The sequence below is a fragment of the Barbus barbus genome (assembly GCF_936440315.1).
Source record: "Barbus barbus genome assembly, chromosome: 15".
Classification (NCBI taxonomy): Eukaryota; Metazoa; Chordata; class Actinopteri; order Cypriniformes; family Cyprinidae; genus Barbus; species Barbus barbus.
In genome coordinates, this window is record NC_136743.1 from 26530702 (window position 1) to 26554979 (window position 24278).

General features: G+C 36.3%; 1 protein-coding gene across 1 annotated transcript in view; it reads left to right on the top strand.

The window, feature by feature from the left end:
• Positions 1-24278, top strand: part of LOC306881419 (adenylate kinase isoenzyme 5-like) — a 105331-nt gene that overhangs the window by 55849 nt on the left and 25204 nt on the right. Inside the window, exons 7-8 of the mRNA XM_079435514.1 lie at positions 7990-8080; positions 19566-19642. Coding sequence (XP_079291640.1) covers positions 7990-8080; positions 19566-19642 — 168 coding nt within the window. The remainder of the gene's footprint in view (positions 1-7989; positions 8081-19565; positions 19643-24278) is intronic.

A 24278-nucleotide genomic window follows, 5' to 3' on the forward strand; every position in this document is an offset into this window, starting at 1 on the left:
AACTGGCATTCATGCTTTCAAAATACCTTTTGCCTTACATCCTTACTAATTAGAATATCTCTGCCCACTTTCAAATGCATATCTATAAAAATAAAACATGTTTGACATGTCCTAATTGTGGCTTTTCTGATAATTATGACTTACTATGGCACAATTTAAATTTTTACTCTCACAATTCGGAATTAATATGTATAACTTTTTGTACATTATGTATAAATACTGTACATTATTGTAGTTCCTCTATGCCCCACCTCTCTCAAACGCATCATTTTCTACAAAGCCCCTCCTTCCGACAAGCACAGTTTGCTCTGATTGGCCAACTGACCTAGTGCATTGTGATTAGCCAAACACCACAAGCACACGTCAGAAATGTAACTCCCTTTACCATAATCGCGAGCTTCAGCTTTCAAAGTAAATATAAAGACAGTTCATAATATCGTTAGTTTTACCATCAGTTCAAGCCCGAGAGGGGAACAGAGTCACGTGACAGGCACAGTGATGAAGCTCGTATGTATTTGCACACAAGCCACGGTTAAGACAGCTGACTACACTGTGATGTGACCCTTTCTCGCTCTCTCTCTCACACACACACACACACATACACACACAACGCGTTATTACTCTACACTGCGCAAAACTCCGCATTTGAACAGTATTGATCAATAGCAAATACTTCAACTAAATACAAAACATACTTACAGTCACTGATTCAGAAGCACCAGATTGTCATAGCAAAGCTATTTCAAAGTTAGAAGGCATGTTTGAATGAGGCGTTTTAGCCTGGTCTGGATCTGCATTCTCTTTTAGAGACAATACATCCTTTTGTGGGAGACTTTGAGCTTTGTAACTCTGCAGATCTTATACATGCACAAACAGCTACATAACACACTAAAGATAAGGAAAATAAGAAATCACATCATATGACCCCTTTAATAAATCCTGTAGAAGTATTGTTCATTCTTAGTTAATGCAGTTAATTAATGAATCTTATTGTAAAGTGTTACCATTATATATAGATTTTATGTTTTTGAAAAAAGTCCCAATGCTCCCCAAGGTGATTACTGATCATTTATTTGATCAAAAATACATAATATTGTGCAATATTCTTATAATTTAAAATGACTATTTTCTATTTTAGTATCAATAGAAATGAAAGCATTTTAAGTAATAAATAAATGTGGCATTATAAACATATTTACTGAAACTTTTGATCAATTTAAATATCTCTTACTGAACTGTTGGATAATAGTTCCATCTAGAGTCAACTAAGACAAAGTGTCAGTTATGTTTATTAGATGTTTACACTATGTAACATGGAGAAACATTAAATATTATAGCCAGTTTTCTTTAAATTCTGCCAAAAATCAATAGCTGGACCTGACAAACAAACCTCAACATCTTGCTCAGTATCTGGCCTTTGTACTGCAACAAATTTTGATTGATGTCATTTGAGGTCAGTAATTATACAGCTCTGACGTACATGAATTAGAGGTAAACAATAAGGGTAACACTTTATTTTGAACATTCTGTTGACACTAAGTAATGTTGCTACTACATGTCAACAAACTCTCATTAGAGTATTAGTAGACTGTCTGCTTCATATCTACTAACTCCTTATTGTGTTGGTCTCCCAACAGATATTCTGCTGACTATAAGTAACTTTGCAAGAACGTGTCAACGTATTCTAACCCTTACCCTACCAGTCAACTAATACACTACTAACACTCTAATGAGAGATCGTAGAAATGTAGTTGCAACATTACTTATAGTCAATAGAATGTGTTAAACGGACCATCAAAATAAAGTGAAAGCAAAATAAGTTTCACACACAAATTTAGAATCAAACTGCCGTAATATTGTTTGTTTCCTTCGCCTTGGATCTCATATATGAGCAATTCCAGCAGAATGATTTGATGGCGGGCTCTGCTCTAACCTTTTTAAGTGTAACTGCAAAGCAAGAGAGCGATAATTGATTGTGGAGCTTTGACTGAAGTTCATCCTTTCGTAGTCAAAAATAGACCCATTTAATTAGCCATCTATAATGCTTTGGTGGCGAGTCTCTTTGGTGTCGCCACATGGGGTTTCTTAAAAGTCAGAGCCTTTTAACCCTGCTCTGAAATGACCACTGAACGAAAGCTGTGTGTGCTGACGTTAAGGTCTCAGAGGTTAATTTACTAATTATTTTGATACACTGAATTTTGTTTTCATCATGCTGTAATTGTAAGGCAAATATAATATGATATACCTACATATGTTGATGTGTTTGCAAGATTAATGGTGGAGCATAACATTTGCCCTAGAAAGTCCCCAGATGGATGTTTTTCTTTTCTGAATTTATGAGCATCATAAATTTTGTTCTCTAAACAGCTAATATATTACAAATCGTAATAAATGCAAAACTGTGTACTCCAGTTACCTTAATCTCTGCAAGCCATATATAGCTTTTCTTTGTAATTTGGTATTCTTTTAATTATAAAATTATTTATAAAACACAGCTGATGTGAAAAGGCCAGCATTATTAAGCTTATTTTGAGTACTCCATTCTCCTGTGTTTGCAGTATGGATTTGAGTGAATGAAACATAATATTTAGCATGAAGACCCCTTCATTCTCAAGTGGGATTCATTTATAATCAATGATTGGCTGTGTGAATGGACTGAAACAGAACTGAATCAAATTGTATTGCACTGAATTGCATAGATTAGAATTGAAACACATGACCTCATTTTGAATTGCATTGAGTTTAGATTAATTTAGTCTCATTGATGTAATATCTTTATATCATAGAATATATTAAAAATACATATGACGCAGGTACCGGTGCGATGTGATATGATTCACACCTTTTTATGATAAAAATGCGATTACACAATGCGATACGATGCAATGGAGAAAATTGAATCACTTTTATTGCCTTGAGGCCTGTTACGTAAAACAAGTTATCCAAATAAGCCAGGCTTATTTCATTTAGTCTGACTCATTGTCAAAGGATTTGGTTCCATAAAGCAAATTTAACATAGGTCTAGATCAAGCTTAGTCACTGTGGCAGCTTTTGCTGGGAAACTAACCTGGGCTAAAGCTGGCTAACTGTCAGGCTATGCTGAGCTCCTCTAACACTGACCAATAGGAACACAATGATATTACCACTGTCTCACATACTATTATTTTACTTTATTTTTTAAAAATTTTTTACAGTTTCTAGCCATGCAGCCATTCTCTCTGGTTTTATGACAGCTGTAGGCCTACCTTTTATAGTTTGCAGAACAGATAGCAGAACATTAGAACATTACAATCTAAAATTGCTCTTTAAAGCATTAAAATAACTAAAAGTTAAAATCACTGAATAAAAATGAAAATAAATAAAAAAGAAAATAACTATTTTAACTGCTATAAGAAACACATAATAACTAATTTGAGCTTAGTAATTAGTACTGTACTAGTTTACATTTGATTTACCCATTACAATAGTCCCTTTACAGTCATTGCTATCATAAAAATACACTTATATTTAAAATTATGTTTAAAATTCCACAAAATACACATTTAATGTCCAACAACAAATATTTTAGCAAAATGTATATTTTACTATTTTGATTGCGCTCTGTTTAGCGCGCATGCGTTCAGAAGCGCTCGTTGCTCTCGCGCGTGCGTGTCCCATTCCTGACAGTAAAAGAGATATGCATGACTTTCTAACATTTACAGATGAAACATATACCTGTGACATGTCAGTTATGTACTCAGGAAAACACATTGTCTAAAATTACGGGGAAGTCGTGGCCTAATGGTAAGAGAGTCGGCCTTGTAATCCAAAGGTTGCGGGTTCGAGTCTCGGGCCGGCAGGGATTGTAAGTGGGGGGAGTGAATGTCCAGCGCTCTCTCCACCCTCAATACCACGACTGAGGTGCCCTTGAGCAAGGCACCGAACCCCCAACTGCTCCCCGGTCACCGCAGCATAAATGGCTGCTCACTGCTTCGGGTGTGTGTTCACGGTGTGTGTGTGTGTGTGTTCACTGCTGTGTGTGTGCACGTTGGATGGGTTAAATGCAGAGCACGAATTCCGAGTATGGGTCACCATACTTGGCAGTATGTTACTTCACTTCACAAATGCATTAAACAGCACAGATATATTCGCTGTTTGCCATGGTGGATCGATCTGATCCATGATCGACATTAAGGGCTGCTTAAGAATAAACGTGCGCAAATTAGTGAGATTGTGTGAGTTTAATCTGTCATTTATGGAACTGCTTTAGCCCCGATTGATTTCTTGGGTTATTTCAAGTCAGGTTTTGGACTTTTATCACTGTTTTTTCTCGAGTCTCCATGCTGTTGTTATTCATCATATTCATGCAGCAGCGTTGATGAGAGAACGTGCTTGAGACAGAGTTTAGAGAGGAGAAATCAGTCACAGATTATAAATCACTTTCTAAATAATATAGATTCAAGATTCAAGATTTTTATTTGTCACATACACAATTATACAGAGTATAACCAGCAGTGAAATGTAGGTATGTAGGTAAGTATAGTGCATCCATTAGTATTTATATATAAATAAATCGTTTTTTACCTATGCAAATATGTTAGAAAAGATGCATTGCGATATAAATGCAAACTTGCAGTCGATGCACACTTTTTAAACCAATGCATCGCATCGTTAACTTTTTATGCCAATGCACTGAGCGAACCGGGGAATCTTCCCATCCCTAATATATAGGTACAAATGCTCATGTTCAGTTCATGTACATTTCAATAAGTAATGGAATTTATTTAGATGTTTTGATCAATCCAGGCTTTTTGGAAATGCTTGACTGCCTACATTTATGCAAAAACATCCTTACACATACAATTCACTGCAGTTTCTATAAGAAATTAACAGTAGTGGCAGTTACACCTTTTTCACACACATTATGATTACAGGGGCAGATTATTGCATGGCAAGGCATGCTTGCTTCAGCAAATGCATTTTTAGTTCATGTTTGCTTTTGTTTCGGCTAGGTTTAAGGTAGGGTTTAGTGTAAGTGGTATGTTAATTTCAAATACAAAAAAGCATCAACTTTTTAGTGGCATTTCATTGTGTTCATTTCAGTGGCATTTCAACTGTTGTGATTCGACAACACAAATGTCATAAAACATTCCATTCCAAATGTCATTCCAGAGAACATTAAACACATCAGGCACTGGGCAGTTTTGCTTTGAAACTGCCATGAAACATTCTACAAGTAACAGTATCATTTTGCAAGCATGTTTTTTTTTTAATCCACAGACATGTTTTGTCATGACACTGTGCTGTTAAATAAACTTGTATCTGCAATGGAGAAAAAACTGACTTATAGCACGTCTTGTGAACATGTTACCTGAAAAGTGCAGTGAAATATACCCTTAAAGACCAATTTTTAGGTTTTACAGAAATGTAGGCAGAGTCACATATTTCCAATGAGCCCGGGTTGATTTTGCATTGTATTTTTACTGGTGACGTCAAAATATAAGTGCATAACATGGCTTCAAACCCCAGCATAAAGTCTAGGAAGAAGTTACACAAATACAACTGACATTGCAGATCTACTTTGGGAAACAGTAATGCTTGCGAAGAGTGCAGTGTATATTTTGTTAAGTCTACAACTAGATGGTCAAAAGAGTAAAGTGAACATCAGTTTTACCAGTCTGGAATAGTTTGGTCACACTGCATGATCCATTTCATCTTAAATATTAAGCTCAGACCTCAGAGATGTATTTGACACTGTTGCATGGAACCCCATACATATTTTCTAAGGCAGATCTTAGAAAATGAAAGCAGGGCACTGCTTTAGCACTCTGAAATTGGATTTCTCTCTCACTAAGCTGTGTTGACACATGTGTTTCAGTTGCATTTGGCTATTTATGACTTTTTTAAAATAAAAAACCAAACAAGAGAATGGCCACAATTACCATAGGGCTGACCTATATCAAAGTCGATTCAAGAAGAATAGTGAATACCTGGAGAGTGTGGCAGAATCCTAAGCACAGCTTCAATTACAGTTTATTCTGACACTGTTGCAATATATAAAATGCACAAATGATAATGAAAATTCAATGCATTAATAATATAATTTAACAATCAATTCTAATGACTATAGTAATATTTCAATATTTGTTGAAAGTTTGCAAAAAAGGTAGATTGCTCGTATTTCAAATGAGCCTGAGTAAACAAATTGCCTCTAGTTAGATTTATGTTTTAAGCATATTTTTGAAAATAGTTATAGACAATTATAAATCATATCAACATAAATAGAATTGTGTCCCAATTTTAGATTTCATGATGTGTAATTGGAATCAAATCAAGCTGAATTGTTCGAATCGATTGTTCTAACTTCTAGTACATGCATAGGAATAAAGAAAAAAGTGCTACGCTTGATCTAATGCTTACGTATGAAAAAGTACCAAGTCATGTTTTCTTAACATGAACCATGGCCAAATATTATTTGTTATCTTGAAGTACCAGATAAATACCATGGTATATGAATATGGTCATATATAATAACATGGTAGTACAGCCACAGCACTTTTTTAATGGCAGAAAAACTAAATGTTGGTGCCGATAGCCTCGTGGTTAGTGCATCGACATATAACGCAACTGCACGCACAGCGACCCAAGTTCGATTCCCGCCTTGAGATCCTTTGCTGATTCCGCACCCCTCTCTCCTCCCAATACTTTCCTGTCATCTCTCCACTGTCCTCTCAAAATATAAAGGCACAAGAAGCCCATAAATATAACTTAAAAAAAAGAAAAGAAAAACAAAATGATGCTAAAACTCCATTCATCTAAATATAGAACAAAATAGATAAAAATAGATGGAAGATATACTGGTACTTTGCCTACACAGATAAATTTTGGCGTGCAGTCTTTGAAGCAGGAAAGACAAAAAAAAACAATAAACTCATTTCTAATAATCAACAACTTTCTATGTATCCAATAATAATAATAATAATAATAATAATAATATGACAGGTACACAGTCTTCTGAAGCTCGAGGGACACTCCCACGCATTACCTGCTACGCCGTGGCCCGTTATAGTCTGTTGTCATGGAAATATTCAGACAAGTTGGAGGAGGTTGTCACTTTGCCTCCCAATTTCTTTTTTTTCCCCAGTTTGTTTTGTTTTGTCACAGCACATTACTTAGGCAAGGTTCCTGTGAAGTGTCTTATAAAGGTATTTTGGTTCTCTGCATTTCAGTAGATCTGAGGTTCTCAGGTGTGTAGGTATAAGTTTTAATTTATCATTTTGCAATGTTTAGGAAGTGAAGGGTATAGGAATAATGAGACTGTGATGAAGCCTGCTTTCATTGATGAATCACACCATGGTTCAAAATGATTGAGCTTCTGCCCAAGCCTTAAATCGATTGGCTCCTGCTGTCTGTAATCTTGTTTACGTGACTGTGTTGGGCCACCTAAACATTATACTGAAACAAAGCAGTCTCATTATATATATTTTTGTAAAAGCACCAAAAAAAAAAAAGTTGTATGATGATTAGTTGAACAAAATTGATTTATATACATTTTAGACTCATTAGATGAATATTTTCCAATGCAGTCTTTAACCAGATTTTTCCATGTTTAATATGTACATTTTCTTTAGAATGGTGATCCTTTATTGAATTCCTTTCCTGATTGTTCCGTATGGGGGAAATATTGAGTATGAGCAGTGCTTAGAAGGAATATAACAGAATAGATAACACTAAACAGACATGTGACTACAACTGCAACTCTAATTCATTACCAACAGTCCTCACAAAGCCCTGTTCCTTGATTAAATACTCAAACGAGCATGACTGACAGGACCTTGCTGAACATAATATATATGTTAAAACAGCCTTATAATTACTCAGTGAAATCAAAAGCCCATTTAAAATTATTCAGAACAGGACAATATTTGATAGTAAAATGTATTTAGGGGCAAACATTTTTTTTTCCATGTACCCTCAATGCCTGACAAAAGCGCTTTCTTGTTTATACAGCTTGATGCCGATCGAGATGAAGAAGAAGTCTTCTATGACATCAGCATGACAGTTGACAACAAACTGTACCCCACCAAAGAACCTGTGGCAGGTAAAGATATAGAATTACTACTTCATTACTTTTACAAGAGCCATCATGAAATCAACATTGGTATAAATAGTGTGTAAAATTCTAAAGCTGACATATTTTGCAGTATTGTATTTGAGAGGAGCCATCTTTGAAATAACTATTTAAACAAAAATATTTCTGCTAACTTTCTGTTTCGAAAGGAAGCATCAAAAAAGGAAGGAAATTTCACACTGCGGCAATGGCTTCAGCTGAGGTAGTCAGAATAAATTGGCTGAAGAAAAGTGTAATTGATTGAATTAAACATTAGTCTCCTGCTTTTTACAAAGATTCAGAGGGAAACTTAAGGATTTAATTAATCATCCTGTCAAGATTTTTTCAGCCTTAGAGGAAGCACACATCACAGAACTCTTGATCTTGTGCCATCGAGCAGCACCAAAGCATCCAGCGTGAATTTAAACTTCATACAAATACAAAAGTCACTACAAGAAAGTTTCCTTATGAGCTGAAAGTAGACATCCGTGGGTCTCCATGCATCGGTTACCCCTGTCGATTATTTACAAGCGCTGGTTGCGCTGCAGAGCGAGAGATTAGAGGATGAATAAGGAGGTTGGTGGATGAGAAAGGTCTGCGTGATAGTGCAGGCATTAATGCTGGTGTCAGTCTCTCTGGGCTCTGTAACCTTGAGGAAGTGGCAGACTACCACATCAAGGTGAAGTATTCCCTGGTGCTGCCTGGTGTGGCTGAGATCGCCCAAAGGACACGGAGGGCTTGAATGAACTGGCCCGAATGGAGTTGGGGTATCAGAGAAAGCCAGTTTGTGAGTGTTTTATTAAACTTTTGTCCTTCATTTGCTACTGATTTATTCATGTGAGTGTCAGGGCCCTGCAGTCTCACACTGGAAACAGCAGTTGATATTATACATTATGTATCTACTGGAGCTTAGATAACACAGTCCATTTGAATTCATACAGTAATAACACATAAAACACATTTATTACACAACCAAAACAATAATGGAACATTTAAATTAAACATTTTTGTAAATCTGTTTCTTAACTGTAGACTTTGAACGACATAGAAAAGAATAAAGAAATTATAATTTATTTACAAACTGTAAACACACATTATAAATGATTGTTAAATTGGGTCTAAAGGGCACACTTGCCCTACAGATACAGTAATTTATTATTTATTTATTTGTTTGTTTTTCTTGCTTGTTTTCTAAATTGGTTAGTTGCTTGATTTATTGTTATTTTTACATTATTAATGAATAAAAATGCCAAATTGGAGAGCACATTTTTTAACAGCTGCCAGGACCCATTTCTCAATACAAAGGCCACTTTTTCGAAACTCTTCCCACAGTGAGCACAACAGCAGTCTATGTGGGTGAAACTGTGGATCATTTTCTTTGCTTTGGCACAAAATACATTCAATGACTATAGTCTTTTCTCACTTAGACCGAGCCATCACCAAAACTCTAGGCCAAATTGCACATTTACATAACTTTTTTCAAAACTGTTAAACTGTTAAGTTCAAACCCTACTGTAATACAAAACTGAAAAAAAAACACAAAACTGAATAAGACAGCAATTTGCAAAATTTCTACAGTAATAACATTTTGAAATCGAAAACAAAAATTAATAGTATCAAAACTCAGATGTAGTCTTTCAAATGAATTACTATCTTTTAAAAAAAGGTGCAACTTAGGATGTTTGGACTGTACTGTCAACATGGACCATGTGGCATAGAGCAGGGAATTCAAACAGTAGAAAGTAGGGGTGTGACGAGACACTTATCCCACGAGGCGAGACGAGACACAAGGCTGGGTTCACGAGAACGAGACGAGACGAGATTTTTAGACTTAAAAAAAAAATCCTTAATGATGAAATATATAGGGGAAAAATAGTATTTTATTCAACTGAAAAACACAAAATGCAAAAAATGTAGGTGCATTTTGAAATCAACTTATACTTTATGAAATTAAACTTCTATTTTAATGAATTAAATGCAGTAATAAACAACATGTAAACTAGAACTGCACGATTCTGGATAAATCACAAAATAACGCAATTTACTAGTTGTTCTGACAAAATGTTCATTGCTTAAGTATTTTAAATATATATATATTCATTTGAACAATTTTTTTTTTTAAAGGAGTCAGTGGCCGTTTCTCAATATGCGTACTTGTCTGTACTTGTGTTCTTGTGGACTTGTGAAACGTCATCAGTCGCTGCCCAAGTACTGTTCCAATTCAAAGTTCACATCTAGCCAAGTCCAGTTCAAATCCCCGGATGTGTTCTTGATCCGCCCCTTTTACCGAGGATGCATCGAGAGGTGACTTGTGCGGACTTGATACGGGCCATAACCCAGAATTCAGTTCGTCCTCCCGTCCTCGAGAGTTCGTTCTTCTGAGTCGAACTTGGCAAGTCCAAACTCGAAAGGACGGAAGTCCCGACTCTGCAAACTTGGTATTGAGAAACGGCCAGTGTCTCACTTCATAAAGACTTGTTTCACTATGTCACTAATGTCAAATAAATTTTTTAAATGGGTTGTCACCACCTTCTGCTGGAAAATGATAAGCGTTACAATACAAGTGTTAAGATACTTTCGTTTTGATCGTCAATAAGTGTTTATACCCAAACTATAAACTTTTATCCCAGTACTTCTGTTATTTAAATGTCTGTAAGTTGTAACACAGAAATAATGATGTGAGGATGAAAAAACAGTTTGTGTTACTCTTTCTGGATCAGCAGCAGCATGAATGCAGATTTGAATGACTTTTACACCTGTTTCACATCGTAAGCGTCAGTGGAGCGTGAGCAGCACATGTTTTGTCTGACAGTGTTCACATCGGAAGTGTGATGATGGTCGACCCTCTGATTCATCAACATCTCATGCTCCACTGACACTCGCGATGCGAAACAGTCTTAATAGACATAGCTGAATCGTTGTCATTCAGGAATAAGATCGCGTGGGTGTTTGAATCAAGATCGCAAGCGCATTTTTTTACGATATGGTGCAGCTCTAATGTAAACATTGCAAAATATTTTGCGAGGATATCGTCACGTTCTGGCGAGTTCTGATCCCAAGTAGACATGGGATGTAAATATATTGCAATACATTTTACAAAAGAAAACCTGTTTTAACACAACCTGTTGTTAGTGTTTTTTAGGTGTTTGTTTCAAGTGTTTGTTGGGTAATGATCGCTGCTAGTGTTATGGAAGAATTACTTGTTTTGATAGTTGACCACAACCAAATGGAATAGAATGCAGGGCTCTCAAGATGCAATTGTCAAAGTTGAACTACTTTTAGCTTTGCATTTTAAAAATGTGGCATTCATGACCTGAGATGCTGAAAAACAACAGATTGTATGTGTAAATACAACCCGAATTCCGGAAATGTTTTTACAATTTTATGCGCAAAATGAGCTCATTTCAAATTTGATGGCTGCTACAGGTCTCAAAATAGTTGGGACGGGGGCATGTTTACCATGTTGTAGCATCTCCTCTTCTTTTTGAAACAGTTAGAAGACGTCTGGGCATCAAGGTTATGAGTTTCTGGAGTTTTGGTGTAGGAATTTAGTCCCATTCTTGTCTGATATAGGTTTCCAGCTACTGAAGAGTTTGTGGTCGTCTTTGACGTATTTTTCATTTAATTATGCGCCAAATGTTCTCTATAGATGAAAGATCTGGACTGCAGGCAGGCCAATTCAGCACCCGGACTCTTCTACTATGAAGCCATGCTTTTGTAATAGCTGCAGTATGTGGTTTTGCATTGTCCTTCTGAAATACACAAGGCCTTCCCTGAAATATATGTCGTCTGGAGGGGAGCATATGTTGCTCTAAAACCTTTATATACCTTTCAGCATTCATAGTGCCTTCCAAAACATGCAAGCTGCCCACACCGTATGCACTTTTGCACCTCCATACCATCAGAGATGCTGACTTTTGAACTGAACACGGCATCTGTAATTTACAACAAGAATGTCAAATTTGGATTCGTCTGAGCATAGAACACTTTTCCACTTTAAAACAGTCCATTTTAAATGAGCCTTGGCCCACAGGACACGACGGCGCTTCTGGACCATGTTCACATATTTACATTTAGACATTTACATTTAGTCATTTGGCAGACGCTTTTATCCAAAGCGACTTACAATTGGGGAATACAAAAAGCAATTAATCTTGAAGAGGCAATCAGACAGAGGAATGAGAAATCAGAGGAAGTGCTAGTAACACCAAGTCTCAGTCATTGTTCAAATAAGTACAAGCTAGTAAGCGGAGAGAAAGATAGAGGGAAAGAGGTTTTTTTTTTTTTTTTTTGAGTTTAGGATGAAGTCAAGTACTGCCGAAAGAGATGAATTTTCAGTTGTTGCTTGAAGATTGCCAGGGATCCGGCGTTCCGGATAGGGGTGGGAAGATTATTCCACCAGCCAGGAATGGTGAACGAGAATGTTATGGAGAGTGATTTTGAGCCTCTCTGTGATGGTACCACAAGGCGTCGCACACTAGCAGATCTCAAACTTCTGGAGGGGATGTAGGTTCGTAATAGTGAGTGGAAGTAGGGGGGTGCTGAGCCTATGGTAGTTCTGTACGCAAGCATCAGTGTCTTGAACTGGATGCGAGCTGCCACTGGTAGCCAGTGCAAGGAGATGAAGAGAGGTGTAACATATGGCTTCCTTTTTGCATGATAGAGCTATAGTTGGCATCTGCAGATGGCACGGCGGATTGTGTTTACCGACAGTGGTTTCTGGAAGTATTCCTGGGCCCATTTAGTAATGTCAATGACAGAATCATGCCGATGAGTGATGCAGTGTCTTCTGTGGGCCCATAGACCACGGGCATCCAACAAAGGTTTTTGGCCTTTGGTCTTTGCAGATTTCTCCAGTTTCTCTGAATCTTTTGATGATGTTGTGCACTGTGGATGATGAGATTTGCAAAGCCTTTGCAATTTTGACGTCGAAGAACATTATTTTTTAAGGTATTCCACAATCTTTTTACACACTCTTTCACAGATTGGAGAGCCTCTGCCCATCTTTACTTCTGAGAGACTCTGCCTTTCTAAGACATCCCTTTTGTAGTTAATCATGTTACAGACCTGATGTCAATTAACTTAATTAGTTGCTAGATGTTCTCCCAGCTGAATCTTTTCACAATTTCTTGCTTTTTCAGCCCTTTGTTGCCCCGTGCCAACTTTTTTTGAGACCTGTAGCAGGCATCAAATTTGAAATGAGCTCATTTAGTAGATAAAAGTGTAAAAATGTATCAGTTTAAACATTTGTTATGTTCTCTATGTTCTATTGTGTATAAAATATTGGCTCATGTGATTTAAAAGTCTTTTAGTTTTCATATTATTCAAATTTAAAAAAAAAAAAAAAAAACGTCCCATTCGGGAAAAAATAATGGCACAGATGGGATGCAAAAACCTGCAATGTGTGATCGTCCCAATCAAATTTGATCAGATTTGTTTACTCTCTACTTATAAGTTCATTGCTTACACAACCCAGCTGATCAAACACATACAAAGCTTGTCAAACCTGAGTCAAAACGTCTGACAGCACAGCCAGAGATAACAACGCCTGAACGCCTCTGAACCAGTCATGATCTTACCTGTCCTACCACCTTCTGGGAGATTTACTGTTCTATCAACTACAGTATGTGTACCAGCGTGTGGTTGCCAACAGTGAAGGTATGTGTTAGATGAGCTGTGAGATGTTGACCAGAAGCAGTTCCTGGACACTTGCAGGATGCACACGCTGAACCCTTTATGCAAAGAATACGATTTATATTAAAATTTGCACTTTGAAGTAATTTTACTGTGATAAAATACCTTTATTGCCTCCAAGGCTACATTTATTTGATCAAAAATATAATGTAAAAATCATGTTGTGTTAACTTGGCATTAGTTTTCACAGTCCACACTACAGCACAGAATGCTTCAAAAAGCTTTTTTCCCCCTTTTTTAAATAAAGAAATAAACAAACAAACAGCATTTATTTGAATTTTGACTTTACTAAATAAATGTATAACTTTAATTTCACTTTTGATCAATTTAATGCATTCTTGCTGAATAAAAATATTAATTTCTTAAAAAAATATTTTGAACAGTACTGTATGTCCAATATTTTCGACACACATTAAAAAGACGATTTTTCATGAATACTGTCCATTTTGGGGAAGACAACAATTTGCAATACATTTAACACATTACAATGCCAGTGCATAATTACAGTGGCAGTGTTAATTACATGCCATCACACTTGTGGGATTCAGTAGGAATCCAGGGCAACTTCTAATTTTATTGCATCAGAGGCTGATGAGGCTTTGTCAAGCTTTAGCCGTTGGCTTTATGGACCGGGTCTGTGGTGTTTGCCAGTCAAATCGAGCAGAGCTTAATTGCACCTCCACCCCCTGCCATGTTAACCCTGCTGCTAATGATTCTAGTGTCATTATCCATTTCATGCTGACTGATCTGAGGCCTCTTTTTTTAAAAGTCACTGGACAGTGATTTGAAACCCCACTGTTCAATGGATTGTCATCGAACTGTGATATTAATAAAAGAAGTCCACTGGTAATCCATTTGAATGCTTCAATTCAAACCGTCTCTCAGATATGTCACAGTGTGCATTTGGCCGTTATTGCTCTATAACTCAAGCTTTCTGGTGTAGAATTGTGTTCACTTAATATACAGGATTGGATATAAACATATATGCTTCCATTCGAAAGTTTGAGTTTAGATTTTATGTTTTTGAAAAAAGAGTCTTCATGTTTCTTCACCGAGGTTATTAAATAGTTGTGCCACTTAAGCCTGGCTCACACTACAGGATTTTTACCCTGATTTAGCCCCGATTTCCTCCTCCCGAGAATTGGAGGAAAAATCTTGTCGAGCACATAGATCGGTCCCGATGTTTTGCGCGGATTATCTGGTGATCGAACCTTGCACCTCCCGATCTGCTCACACACAAATCGGGGCCACCCCAATCATATCAAACATGTTTGATATTTAGGATTTAAATCAGGATGATGACGGCTGATTAGGTCAGTACTTTCGCAATGGCCAATGCGTGACCGCAAAACAGCTGCTGCACAGGTTCGTTGGATAGTGGAGACGGAGGATACGGCTTCTTGACGTTTTATAGTAATACTGTCTGTATAATGTGTCGAAAACGGGTGATATCGCCTCAGTTTTGAATGTACCAGGTGAGTGCAGAAAGCTGCTAGCATGCTAGCTAACAAATGTAAACATTGCTGAGAAGCTGCTGCGTGAAATCACGTGAGGCGCTCCCTCTGGCATGATAATCTTGTACTGTGTGATGCGCCACGATTTTCAAATCTTGTAGTGTGCTACGGTGGCCGAGAGAGCTCAGCGCGCTGCAACTTCAGAAAGCACATGCAAATAGAAAAAGCACCTGCAAACCAAGAAAAAATCTTCGTCAATTTGACAGCAGGTGGTGCAAATGCTCACAACACAATCAAATAAAAAATTGTATTTGCAGCGTGTTTCTTTGTTTGGTTGTGTTGTGAGCATTTGCAGTGCATTTCTTTATTTGTTTGTGTTGTGAGCATTTGCAGCGCGTGTTGTCAAATTGATGAAGTTATTTTCTTAATTTGCAGGTGTTTTTCTATTTGCAGCACGTTGAGCTCCCTCGGCCACCGTAGTGTGTGCATCTTTAAGATTTAACGGAAGAAAATCTGCAAAGATTCTCCCTATGTGTGTGCTACAGCCAGATTTCATAATCGGTTAGGATTTTAAAACTCCTGTAGTGTGAGCCCGGCTTTAATGACGTGTGAAGAGAACAGAAGGTCTGAACAGCATTTATTTGAATAAAAATGACATTTGGAATAAAAGCTGAATAGAAGTATCAATTTCTGTAAAAAAAAAAAAAAAAACCTACCAGCGTTGCTATCATTATCTTAGATTAAAACTAGTGAAAATCAATTACGGTAAGAGATAGATAGATAGACAGACAGACAGACAGACAGATAGACAGATAGACAGATAGACAGATAGATAGATAGATAGATAGATAGATAGATAGATAGATAGATAGATAGATAGATAGGTTTTAGTAAAAATAGAAATTAAATAGAAAACTAAACTTAAACTAAAACAGAAATAATTAAAGCTATATAGAAATATAAAAAGATAAAATAATAGCATGACAAAATTATTTTACAAAATTACTAAATCGTAAGCTATTAGTTAAAATAAAAAATGAAAATATAAAATTAAATCTAATTTAAAATATGAATAAATACAATGATAGCATTTACAGTAACACTAACACACATATAAGAAATATTTGAATATTTGAGGATTTTACCTTTTTGTAATCCAAATATTTCTAATGTTTTCGATATTAATCATAATAATTTTTTTTTTCTCCTATGTCATCAATATCACTTTCCATTCTGTCAATCGTTTTTAACAGACCTATAACCAACAAAAACAAACAGTTCTGTTGAGCCATAATTCTGCAGGAAATGACATCAGCAACATCTGTTGCAAAATAAGTAATTATCCTTAATCATTAGTTATCATATAGTTCACCCTCTCATGTAAACTTACTCCCAGTCCCTCACTGAGATGTTTTATTATTTTTATTATTATTGCCATAATGGTAGCTGAGCTGGGCCAGAGCATATTTCTGTATGTCTGTTGCCCTTTTATAGGAATACTTAAGGCATGTTCATTTATTAGCAGTGGCAGAGTTCAAAAGGTACAGCATCACAGGACTGACCCTTCCGCCCACTCGCTCTACCCCTCAAAGGCTCCCTCAGTAACACCACGTCTGCATCAACATTTCTGTGACTCACAATCCTACTGGGGCAAGAAACGTTCCATTACTTCCTGCAGTCTCAGGTGCAAAGTCTCTGCCTTAATACATAATCCCGCTACATCTCCTTCATAGTGCGAGGAACAGTTCCTCAGACAGCTGCTCTTCCCATAAGATTCAAATGACTTCATAGAGAGCAAAACAGTATGAAAAAGGATTGGCTGAAACAGCCTGTCCTTTCTGTAAGAGAGGATGCTGTCACTTTTGGTTTAGCACTGGAGGACAGTGGAATGGAGGTGTCAGGGGATGCTACAGTGTAGCGTCTATTACAGAGGCGACCGGTGTCAAAAGGCATCAGCCTCTTCCAGCCTGTGGTAGTGCAGCGCTGAGCTGAATCACAACTCACAACAGATGCTTTCATGGGAAATTTTGTACCGCATGACTGAGGCCAGACCCCTGTGACGAAGGCTTCACTGATCTGTCAGAATTTCTATAAAATATTTATTACAGTTGAGACCCATTTTCCTCTGGACAGCTGCTATTTCAGTGAACTTCAGAAATGTTGTTGTCAAGATGTGTTACGCTATTCAAAAATGTACAAACACCTATAGATTGTTATGAAAACAAAAAAAACACTTGGGCAGAATCAGTTTAAGAAATAAATTAAGCAAACCTGGACAGCAAATTCTATTTCCATTTTTAACAACATACCGAAAAACATTTATCATGGAATATGCTGTTTTATTTAAAATTATCAATGACTGTTGAATATTGAATGTTTTAGTATCTGATGCTTTTTTTCCTTCAATTTATATCTCCCAGTTGTTCGTTCCAATTCAGATGTTATGTTAACTGAGCCCAAATCTATAGAAATCACTCATCACTCATACATGGGGAAAGGGCAAATGAGAGTTGATGGATGAAACCATCAGGAAAACCAGAGAATGCAGCTATGGAAAGAGTAATTTAACCACCTGAGTAAAACCATCAGCGCCGTTTATAACGGGTTCTATAACTTATACTAAACCTCTGTTTCGTTTAGTTAAATGTACGATACTTGCATGGCCTTGGTTGTGACGAGTGTCCGGAATGCAGTCTCAGATGAAAGTCTTAATGGTTTCAAGGTTTTGGATTCCCGATCACGTTCTTCCGGATTGAAGAGTCATGAATTCCAAAGATGTTCTGAGGTAGAAATGTTCTTTCCAGGTAGAAAGTGGAAAAGAGCTAAGAAAGAGATCTTCTGAGGTCCGAGGAGCTTTGGTTGAATGGAAAGTCAAGGCCGCAAGGCCTGGTACAAAAACTTAGAGGGTCCAGAAGAGTTCTAGCTCACATTCTCATCTTCTCAGAATCTAACAGAACCACAGACTGCAGGGGCATCACATGATGTGGGAGCTTTATCTGCTATAGAGGTCACACCTCTGGGGAGTCAAAGAGCCTTTGGTGACTTAAACTTTTGGAGGGAAAGTTTACGACTCTTTGTCTCCATGCATGGTAATTTGCATATGAACCGGATTGGACATTGATATTCAAACTATTAAAGATTCTTAGAACACTTATATGTTGCATAGGTATCGACATATAATATACACTCTCAATTAGATCATCCGAAGACGAATTGATAGAGACCAAACATATATACATGAGGTAATATTAACTAGTGTTCTATCATAAGCATGCATAAAACAGGATACAATACACAAAAACATATACAATAGCAGTAATAATTTACACAATGACCTGAAGATATGTGTGTTCATTCAAAGAAAGGTTTTTCTATTAATTAATTTGAGAAGAGTCCATGTCTCTTTCCTAAAGGGAAATGAAGTGAGTTGCTCTGCCCGCATTCCTTTGAGCAATAAAATAAGTGTTATCAGATGGGTTGCCATGGAACCAGAGGCCTGTTCTGCCTTCTTAGGTGTTAAATGCATTTCAGGGGAAGGGTCCACAGACCCTCATAGTTGGCCTTTTGGTTAGGTGAGGGAGCATAAGAGATTATTTGTTAAATGTAACAAATAGTTGTGTGTCTGATTGGTCCAAATGTTACACCACCCACCCACCCTAATTTAAGAATTATAAAGAAAAAAAAACTAGTAAAACATTGATTTAAATGTGAAATTTTGAAGTAGAAATTTTAACTGAAACTGAAATAGCAATTTTATTTACAACTTCAAAAAACTGTTTTACAGTACATTTTGTGTCTAAGTAATGCCATGTGTTTAAGTATGATTTTCTAAGCAAGGCTTTTCTTTACTAAGTACTGCAACAAAAAAGGTTGCCAATGAATCAAAATAAAAACATCATGTCAAGAGAATCATTGCAAGTATGACCGTCTCGTCTTTGGAAATATCTAAGAAACTGTGACATCCAGCAGCCAGTTCATAGTAGTTTCAATATCTATTCCTTTGCTCTGGTGAAACATCTACTCGTGCCACAGATGAATGACTAATGAACACATGGGAAACCTTTGTGATTGTTGCCTACGATACTGAAAGGACTCCAGGGTTCCTTCTGCAATTACTGGTACAGAACAATAAAGAACTGTCAGTGTACAGCAGCACGTCATTTCAATGACGGACAGTAGTTTGGAGGAACAAGAGTGTCTTTATTTTTACACAAGGCTTTGCTGTAATTGCTGTATTTTTCCTCTTTGAATCACAGACCTCAATATATGCTTTTTTTCCTTTATGTATTTTCTTACAGCTTGATTGTATCTTTTGCTTCTCTCTGAAGGACCCAGTGAGCTCGACCTTAGTGTGCTAGCAGACAGCAGCAGCCTGGCAGATGATCCCACCAAATTTGATGATCAGGTATGAAAATGTTTCCATTTTCTTTTCTAAATCTACACACTGGCCTTTGGTTGAGGACTACTTTCTTTGCTTTTCTTTGTTGGCTGCATTTATTGCAGCTATTGGAGTATATTTTACAAGAAAATAAAAGAAGCTTTCTACTTGAAAATTTGCCATTTAATTAATGTGTTACTATAAATTGTGAACTTGATAACAATTTCTGAGTGAAAAGTGAGGTATAACTTTAACATTAGTTAACTCATAAAGACCTAGAACATTTTTGGGGCATCTTACACACTTGCACTATTCTTTGTTTTTAAGACCTATTCTAGAAGTCAGCATCAAGTGCCATATATCATTATAAACAGGAGAAGTTTCAGTCTAGCTAATTTAAAGTCCCAATTTTCCTTTTGTTTTCTCTAAGAATGAATACATTTCCAGAATGTTAAGAAAAATGCAAGCAACAATTGAGTGTTTTTTACTGTGTACTCAAACAGAAAATTCAGAAGTTTGGATTTTTTCATTATAAAGTTGTATCTGGGTGTTTTACACTCCCAAATAAAATTTAGTGTACATATAACATTCCCCAAACAAGTTATAGCCATTTATTACAATATTGTTATAAGCGCTTTTCAGTGAAAAAAAACATGTCTATATAGTTTACTAACAATATAGATGTGTTAATATCTATATAAACAACGTTTATGGATTAAAGAAAATGGAATCAGTGTTATATAATAACAAAACACAGTAAAAAAGTGACTGTTTTCAGAGAAATATATTTTCAATCTGAGTATGAACAACAACAAACACAAACAGCTAATTAGTGAAAACAATTGCACAAATTCTTCTGCAACAAAAATACAAACAAATGATTCACAAACTACACACAAAATGAGTGAGAAATATGAGTGCAACAGAAAAAATAGTGAAAATGATCTTTATGAACTATATAATTATTGTTTACATAATAGAAATAATAGAAATGGATCGATCCGCTGGCTGTACTCTGCCTCAGAAACGCGAAGACTTTACTTTCACTTTGTTCAAATTTCCAATGAAACACCGTAAATGGTGTTTATTACAGTGTGTTTATTGGTTGAATATGTGACAGTTTGAACCAATCTGGGCACGGAGGGTGGGACTAAGCGTCAACAATCGTACCTGTTTGGTTCAGAGGGACGAAATTCATTGGTTTCTTCTGACGAATCAATGTTGTCAAAATGTGATGACATAATCACGTACGCCTCTGAATATCCAAACGCTGAATCTCTGCTTTACAACACTTTTTTAAAGCAATCAGATAGGATTAGTGGTTCAAAAGTAATGAAACTTTTAAGAACAATAATTATTTTTAGCCACGGGCGGCTGTCTCGATCTTTGAGGGTTAACTGCAGTAGTTAAAATGAACTAACAATTGGTTTGGTTAAAATTTCTTAATTTGTAGTGTAAAACAACCCCCGTTTTTACCTTGTCAAAATCAGCTCTGCAAAAATCAACCCATTTTTTTGCATGTTGCTTTAAATGCTAATGAGCTCTCCTCACCCCGCCCCTCTCTTCTGTGGGGTGATGAGCTGTGCTCTGAAAGAGTTTACTTTAGCCGCATTTAGCAGTGAAACTTGCTAACTAGCATGTTATTAGGAACAGTGATTGCAAAGATTCATAAAAAAAAAAACTTATTCTCACTTCTGCTGTAAGTGAAGCTTGATCACGAATGTGCAAACATAAACACATTTAGGCAGATCGGGAGGTGCATTCACTTCACAATCAAAAGTAATCCACTGCATCTAGATGTCGGGAGTAAATAAACTGCTATGTTCATTATTACATCCAACAACAAAACACCTCAGTCGCTATGGAGACGTCATACAGACAAGAAGCTGAGAATGGCCTGATTTGAAAAAGGGGATATTATTTTTAGCGATTAAATAAAAACCACTGGGTGGCTTTTTACCATTATTATTTACCATTAAAATTACCCCATGATTTACTCACCCTCAAGCCATCCTAGGTGTAGCCTACATGACTTTCTTCTTTCAGACAAATTTAATTGACCATATGCACGGAGCGCTATTTAGAACTTCGGGATAAAGATAAGCCAGCTCGTAATCTTCCGGTGAAGCTCATTTTATATGTGGTATATATAGGTAGAGACTCTCACAGAAACCTCTACTGCCTCATTCTTATCAGAAACTGAGAAACAAAATAATAAATACTGCAAATAATGATAGTGGAATGAACATACAGTTTCATGTTATTAAAGAACATAATTTTGTATGCAGAGTCTGGTAATGCCAGGGAAGTACCCAGACACTAGGCTAACTCTACATTTAAATGCTGACAAATCAACACTATCGTAATTGTTTAGGCAGTTATGCTAATCTCTTAAACAACATCGTAAAGGTATTCTTGACCCATTTTTTAAATCTTATACAATTTTAAAGCCTTTATTCTTTCTCAACTCTGTGCCGTAAAATCCACATTATTAAAGGTTAACTTTTCATTCATGAAGACGACATGAAGAAATGTAGCAAAAACTAGGGATGCACCGATACCACTTTTTCCAGTACTCGCCCGATACCGATACTTTAATTTTTGGTACTTGCCGATACCGAGTACCGATACCGATATTTTTATTGTATTTTTACATTTTTTAAATATTGGGTAAAGAAAACAAATGAGTATGTAAAATGTTAGTTGATTAACTTCATTTATCAAATAGATACTGTCAAACCAAAATTTATTCAGACACCTTCAACATTTCTCACATTTTATTCGCTATAGTTTAGAAAATGCTAATAAAATATTACAAGAACTCCAAGTTAAACTGTGTCAGAACAAATTTAGCTTGATAATACCTTTCTATCAATCAATCAAAATTATTCAGACAGCTGTTGATATGACAATATTTACACAACTATCAATACTTTGTCGGGCCACCTTTAGCCTTAATGGCAGCCTGTAGTCTCCTAGGCATGCTGTCAACCAGGTTTATGAAAGCCTGAATTTCAATTTTTTCCATTACTTGGTCTGAATAATTTTTGCATTAATTTTACTGGTAGTCCACTGTATGAAGAATTTTTGGGTATAATTTGTCACAGTTTACTTTATTTTGCTATCCTCAGTTACTTAAATTAACTATAGTGTCCTGCACCCACTAGTAAAAAAAAATTAAAAATTATATCTGGTCTCTGAATAATTTTTGGTTTGACTGTATATCCTTCGGTTATTTTTCACACTTAATTATGCCCATTAGAATGTAATTTACAATTTTTTGTTACTTTCACTGTTCATTTTTTATTTATTTATTTGCTCTATGGTACATCATCTTAAATAGCATTAGAGCTGCTCCATTGCAGCGGCTCAGTGCTGTAACCACGCTTTTTGCTGTAATTATGCAGGGAACCACTCGATATAAATCAATCATTTTCAGATATAGAATTTTACAAATTTTTTTCATCTGAAACATTTAGATTTCAAAGCCATAAAATTGCAGAAACACGCATGAAGCAAGGAAAACACACACAGCGCGCGCACTTATGTGTACCGGAGCAGATGACAAGTACAGAACAGCCTAGCGCATTTCACACAGGCTGATAGTTTCACTTGTGTTTCACTCGTGTTCAATGCTTAAGGTTAAAAATAAATTATGTTTAAAGTGAATGAATGCCCCTATATGTTGTCATATATTTACGATTTAGTTTTAATTCAAATGATGCATGCTGAGCGAACATCAATAAAGATCACACCACACACCACTCTCTATCTCTCTCTCCCTACTGTTAAGTAACTTGTGCATTGTTTTACTTACTCGTTTTTGACATTTCCGACCGAAGTACAAACTTTCCAGTGATATCTGTGAGAAAGGGATATTCACTCGACAAGCTCGCGCATCTGCGCCGCCGCGCGCTGGATCCACTCAGCGTGTTTTGCTTATCAGCTTGCTCACATCAGCTATACAGGCATTAATACTGAATGTTTAACATTATATTCATTGCATGTACATTTTTAGACATCCTTAATCTCTAATAACTACATTCTGCTGTCTGTTTTTCTGTTGTTGGTGTTTCTTTGTCTGAATATGGCACTGATCACATGCGTGGTATCAGCGTTTAGTATCGGGGCATTTTAACGAGTACGAGTACATGAGTTCAGTATCGACCCGATACCCGATACCAGTATCGGTATCGGTGCATCCCTAGCAAAAACGTGTCTCTGCGAAAAAGGAAGACTTTTTAAGATGAAAAGGAAATTACCGTTATAACCAGATGGCGGCAGTAGACCATCACTCATTGGCTGCAGCTGCCATCACTTTGGCTGCTATTTCAACTCCATAGTTTTTTCACGTCTTTTGATTTATTATGAAATAAATATTATAACAAATTTTGTATATAAGCAAGTGCAGGAAGTCACGAAGTCACTTGTCATTTAAAGAAATAAATAAATAAGGCCAGACAACAGCCTAATATTGAATTATACCTATAGTCAAATACAAATTAAATAAGTCGGTATAACAATTAAATAATGCATTCAATATTTTGAAATGTTTAGATTTCATTTTAATAACTACATCGTTTAAGTTTTATCCAACACAGACTTGCTGTTGTTTTAGTTTTGTTAGTCTGAATAACTTAATGCACAGCTCTATTTTGACATC